Here is a 6,551-nt window from a genome sequence, read left to right as displayed (position 1 = left end):
ATTACTCACATTAACAGATGTGAACATTCACATCAGTAGCATTACTCACACTAACTGATGTGAACATTCACATCAGTACTAGCACTGACATTAACAGATGTAAACATTCACATCAGTAGCATTACTCACACTAACATCACCAACCATTAGCAAATGGGAACATTCACACCATTAATATCACTGACATTAACAGATGTGAACATTCACATCAGTAGCATTACTCACACTAACAGATGTAAACATTCACATCACTAGCATTAATCACACTAGCAGATGTAAACATTCACATCAGTAGCATTACTCACACTAACTGATGTGAACATTCACATCAGTAGCATCACCCACCATTAGCAGATGAACATTCAAATCATTAACACCAAACATCGATATAAATACTTAGTACATCATTGTATGCCCTTTGTGTGCAGAAAATCATTGAACAGTACCCCCCCCACAAGAGGAACAAACTAATTGATGTACACATCAAGGAGTATCAAGGCCACAGATTCTTAATCTTCCCAATACATGACAACTTTCACTGGACAATTGTTGTGTACGACGTCAAAGAGAATGTATGGAGGCATTATAACTCACTGCGCCCAAGAGAAGGCATACATGACCCACATATTGACAAAGCACAAATACTGGTAAGTGGCTGACAAAAATAATACTTGTCATGATGTGTAATATTTGAACTTGGACGTATGCCCTATGTTGGTTGGTGCCTAATATGAAATTTCATTGTTGGCAGAGGGACTACATCATAACTTTGGTGCACAACATTGGACCGTCATCACCATTATGGACCAATTTATCAAGCCAAAATACTTCGAAAACAATCATATCAGTGGACATCTGTCCCCAACAAGCATCAAATTCGTAAGCCTAAAATCGATTTCTACACATGTTCCACAACCTTTACCCACCTAAATTTCAAAATCTAACAAGAAGTTTGCATTTTCAGGGTGGATTGTGGGCCTGCAGTTTGTTACATCATGAGGGCACATGTATATCGTGAAGACATTGTTGCCAGCCTAGATCGCTTTGAATGGTGTCAAATAAGAGACTCATTAGTACACCTTTTTCTGAACCACAGAAAGACAGTGCAATGTGAAAACCTATAGGTGGGGGGTGTCCACCTATCACTGTTACCCAAATCTGTTATCCACATTTAAGACAATTTAGTTTCACTAGCTTAATTGTAAATGAAGTCTATATCACTGCTTGTACAGATACTTTTCAATCAATATATGTATATGCATTTACAGGCCTATTTTGCGTTGATCGTGTACATTGAGATTGTATTTTCTTTTTTTTTTGTTTCGATACACATGACATGATGTCAATGTTCACATCACAGAATGATCATACACTTTCTTCTATTTTAAACCATACTACATGGATGTGAATATTGCTTAAAGTGTTCATGTAACACAATATGACAGGTGTGATTATGATATTTCTTAACACAAGTCAATATTCACATCTAACAATTTGATGATGTGAATATTCACATGATAACTTCTGATTATGCGAATGGCAACAATGATGTCATGAATATTCACATCTTATGAGTTGGTGATGCGAATGGTTACATTGATGTAAACATTGCTGTTAACAGTAACAACAATGTGAACATTCCCACCACCAAAATGTTTGAAAGTTGAACAATGTGAACATTCACATAATGTGAATGTTAACAGCATGCATTCATCCAAAACACAACCAACATAAATGTCAGATTGGTACCTTAAAAAAGTAAAAATAAAACACAAATCAAACACTAATGCATTATTATGTTTGCCAACGCAACGTAATCTTATTGCAACCCAAGTTGTTTGTGAACACAACACAATCTTATTTCAAAAATGAATATAAGAATCCAATGTAAAATACAATGTTGAAATGAAAAAAGGTACATCTTATATCGGCTCCGTGCATGATTTTCGATTATGGCTCCCCAACTTATCACATCTCCCGCACCGTATTTGCTTCAGTTTCTCACCCCTTGATGGGATCCTATTCTTCTTCGGCCTTCCGGGTGGTCTTTTCACGGTAGGCGGGTATATAGTAAAGTCCGTGGGATCAAAAGGCGGCTTCTCCACCGATGGTATAGGGAATATGGCTCCCGAATAGGCTGCACGATATGTCTCTACATGAAAGTAATGTTCTACACAATCATTGAGATTGTAGCGGCTCTTCTGAATGGCAATAACAGCATGGTCACACGGGAATCCGTTGATTTGCCATTTGAAGCATGAACATGTACGCCTCGCAACATCAACTGTAACCGATGGTATCGAATGAACTTCAAACACATCCTCGTTGGCTTTGCTAACTTGCCAAGACTTGCTGTCATTGAACGAATCCATAAGCCTTGTTTCGAATGTCGGACAAATAATCTCATTCCATTTGTTTGCTTGGTCACGCCGTGCAGACATTTGCCGCATCAACTGAGTACGAATTTTGTCCACCATTTGAGTGATAGGAAGATTACGTGCTTCTTTAATCCAGTTATTAAATGACTCCGCCGCATTGGATGTCATCTCCCCATAACGCATGCCCCTGCACAGTATATCACAAACATTGTACAATACGTAATTTAACAGGCCTGACCATTAATGTTGACAGATGTGAACGTTCACAGTACTGCCATTAGTATACACTGATGTGAACATTCACATCAGGGTATAATAATGTGAATGTTCACATCTGCTGCCAGGTTTTAATAATGTGAATGTTCACATCACATGGTTATTACGTTGTCAACTTAAATGATAGACAGATGTGAATGTTAACAACAACAACAAAATATGACACGTGTCAACATTCAAATCTGTAATACATTGCATGACTATTTGACAAATTAACAGATGTGAACATGACATCAGTCATCATTAGCAGATGTGCACATTCACATCATTTACATTGAAGATGAAACACAATTCGAAGATTGTCACCATTATAAACTGAAAATTCACATCACTACCATTCTAAACTTCAAAAATGGAACACCTTAGGAAACTATTATTACCTGAAGTATGAATTTGCCCAGTGCTCAGGTGCTAATTCCTTGAAAAAATTATGAGCTCGTTGTTTACCCTCCTCTTTTAATTTTGCAAGCTTTTCATGGAAGCCTACCACAGTTGGCTCGTAGGCACAGTCACCCAAACTCCTTACTAGGTGATCCCTGAATCCATTATCAATTCCTTTCATCCGGTCTCTTAAATTGCTCTTCAAGTGTTGTAAGCAATAACCGTGATGAGCCGATGGGAACACCTTTGGCATAGCTTCTAACAGACCAATATTACGATCCGAAATAAAAGTAATATGGCGCTTCCCATCAACAACCTTCCCAAGTTCATGCAAGAACCACGACCAATTAGCCGTGGTCTCCGAATCAACAATTGCAAATGCAACAGGAAACAGACCTACAACACAACACCAATACACAACTGTTCACAATATTCCAAAGTGAAAAGAAAAATAGTATAAACGAAACAGGTCATGTAAATGTTCATATGTATATTGCCCTCTTTACTATTTCTGTTTTAGGATTCAGGTTCGTAAACATCAACGATGTGAACATTCACATTAACGACCATTAATAATTCATTGTTGCTTGTTGAGTCACTGAAAATGTTAACATTCACAGTACTGTTCATTAATAGATCAACTAACATTAGTATACACTGATGTCAACATTCACATAAGTCTGTAATAAGTCTGATGTGAACATTCACATCAGTCTGATGTGAACATTCACATCAGTCTGATGTTAACATTTCTGTCATTAGCATACAAAGATGTGAACATTCACATCAGTGCATACTAATGTCACTGATGTGAATGTTCACATTACTTATAATTTAGCAATCACTCTTTCGTCCAGACTACGCTGCTCAGAGTGAATATTGACATGAATAGACAGCTAAAAAAAACTTCTAACCATTGTTCCCGTCTTTCGCCGTTGCCGCAAGTAGCTGACCTTTGTACTTTCCTTTGAGGAATGTTCCATCCAGGAATAATAAAGGCCGACAAGCATTGAACCCAGAAATACACGCAGCGAATGACACAAAGAAGCGACAAAACTGTTGACTACTCGCATCATAGTCAATATTGACATAACTCCCCGGATTGTACCGCATCACGGCATCCGAATACCACCGCAACTGGTCAAACGATAACGAGTGATCTCCATGGATACCAGCCTTTGCTTTCTCCACACCCAACCATACGACATGGTAACTCACATCTAGCCCATAATCCCTCTTCAAAATAGTCACCACTTCACACGGCCGAGTCAACGGCTTGTCCCTCACAATTTCAGATATGGTACTCGACACCAAATCCGAACTAACTCGCGGATTCTTCGATGTTCGAACATCCGTACCACAAGTATGCACATCACTAAACCTCTTGATGTAGAAAAAATCATTTGCTCGTTGTGCTCTACAATGTATAGCCCACAAGCACCCCCTCTCCTCCCGCATCGCACACACAGCCGTAACTCTTGTTGTCTCGTTCTTCACGTATGTGAACTTAAACCCACATTGGATGGCATACTTACATAAAACGTCACGAAATTCTTGTGCACCTCCGACAAACCGTTGTCCTACATGCGTAATACCATTTGCCCAAGGGGCTGACAACAACACCTTCTCCTTGTGGTGGCAAAAGCTCCGTAGTGCATCAATTTCATCCTCAACCCCCACACGCAGCAATCCCAAACTACTTGACTGACCAATATCACCCTTCAACTCAACCACAACTTCTACATGTTGTACCCCCATTGATTTAGCAAGCAGTACCATGTTCTGAAATTCTTCCTCATTGTCCAAATGACACTTATTAATCCCAGGTAGTTTACAGAACAATGAAATAGAACCAGCAGACAACTCATCCCATTTTTCACACAAACACTCCACCAAACGAGAATAACACATTGCGCGGGCAACATTTATTACAGTTGTACTACAACCATATGTACACACCAATAGCATAAAGGTATCCATCTCCTGTAAAAACACAAAAACACAACAATGAACAGTAATGAAAATCGATATGAAAATTCACATTGTGCAAAAAGTACATGACTACGTGTACATTTCAACTGCTAAATCCATAATTCACAATATGAAGATCTGAACATTCACATTACTATTAACAAGATGTCAACATTAAGCAAACATCAAAGTCCAATGACAACAACAACAATCTTCACATAATATGATGATGTGAACATTCACATCAGTTTATGATGATGTGAACATTCACATCAGTTTATGATGCTGTAAACATTCACATTGATATTAACAAGATGTTAACATTAAGCAAACATCAAAGCAAAATGAGAACATTAACAATCTTCACATAATTATTAACAATCTTCACAGAGCCTCATTAAGCAAACATCAATTTAAAATGAGAACATCCACATTGTTCACATATTCCACATTCACAAAATGTGCAGATTGACATTGATATATATACTGATAATCAAATCATCCACACAGAGCCTCATTACGCATGCATCGAAGTCAAATGAGAACTACACAATCTTCACATAATACGAATGAACTCCCCTCCACATAACCACGTAAAATGCATATAATTAAAAAAACAGAGCATTCAATCCATATAAATCCAAAAACAGAGCATCTGATCAATTATACGAATGAAACCATAAACTGAACATGTATTCATAACCAAATTGATACTAACCTTGATCATGCAATCCTACAATCGTACAGAAAGTTGAAAAAAACTGATTTGAACTAGTTATAATCCGGCAAATGTAACAACCGAACACACTCCTCTTCGTCGTCTTCACACGCAAACCACAGAACCAGACTCCAACAGCAAGGACGAAACGCTTGCACAACCAATCCTTGCAACGAGCATGCAAAACATAAACGTATCTCTCGGAATTGGATTGATGATGAAAAGCGTAAAAAAGAAACTGCCAAACTGCATGAACGAAGAAACAGGCACCTTTTACGTATTAACACTGTACATATATATATATAGGGGCAAAATAGTCCAAGAAATTATATTAAATTAGAAAAATGGACCTTATGGAATATTCAGAAAAGTTTATGGGACTAATTAGGTTATAATATTCTTTAGTGGACCTAATGGGTTATAACAACTCTATAATGGATTTATCAATAAAAATCTCTATTTTTTAATTAAAGAAATAGTAATATTACGAATCCAAACTTAACTACTCAGAAATTATTTAAAATTATTATTTGTAGTTTAAATTTATTCTATATATAAATATCATATTATACAAATTTAATTTTCATCACAGAATTACTCATTTAAAAAAAATCTGGATGAATAAATCTAGATTCCCGTATTTATTATTCAAAAAAAGATGAAAGAATTAAAATGATTTTAGAAATTATTTAGAATGATCTAAATGAGTATATTTTTTAATATTTTATAAAAAAAAATATAAAAAAATAGAGAGATTATGACTTAAATAAATATATTTATTTAATTTATATCAAATAGTATCTTAGTATCATTAAATGATTACTGAT

The 6,551-nt window shown here is 36.5% G+C and overlaps 1 protein-coding gene and 1 long non-coding RNA gene across 2 annotated transcripts; one reads left to right on the top strand and one right to left on the bottom strand.

The window, feature by feature from the left end:
• Positions 1-332: 332 nt before the first annotated feature.
• Positions 333-1,273, top strand: LOC114299768 (uncharacterized). Its single transcript, XR_014350883.1, has 3 exons — positions 333-647; positions 752-879; positions 965-1,273. It is a non-coding gene; the product is annotated as an uncharacterized LOC114299768 (long non-coding RNA).
• Positions 1,274-1,732: 459 nt separating this feature from the next.
• LOC114318763 (uncharacterized) lies at positions 1,733-6,122 on the bottom strand. Its single transcript, XM_082905397.1, has 4 exons — positions 5,725-6,122; positions 3,950-5,018; positions 3,035-3,431; positions 1,733-2,565 (listed from the first exon to the last, which is right to left on the bottom strand). The coding sequence occupies exons 1-4, from the start codon at positions 5,731-5,733 to the stop codon at positions 1,923-1,925; spliced, it is 2,118 nt and encodes a 705-aa protein (XP_082761523.1). The 5' UTR covers positions 5,734-6,122; the 3' UTR covers positions 1,733-1,922.
• Positions 6,123-6,551: the final 429 nt, after the last annotated feature.

The sequence above is a fragment of the Camellia sinensis genome, chromosome 14, assembly GCF_055761805.1.
Source record: "Camellia sinensis isolate YWXY chromosome 14, ASM5576180v1, whole genome shotgun sequence".
NCBI classification, from domain to species: domain Eukaryota; kingdom Viridiplantae; phylum Streptophyta; class Magnoliopsida; order Ericales; family Theaceae; genus Camellia; species Camellia sinensis.
The sequence above is the reverse complement of the archived record's forward strand: the minus strand, read 5'-3'. Positions and strand labels throughout refer to the sequence as shown.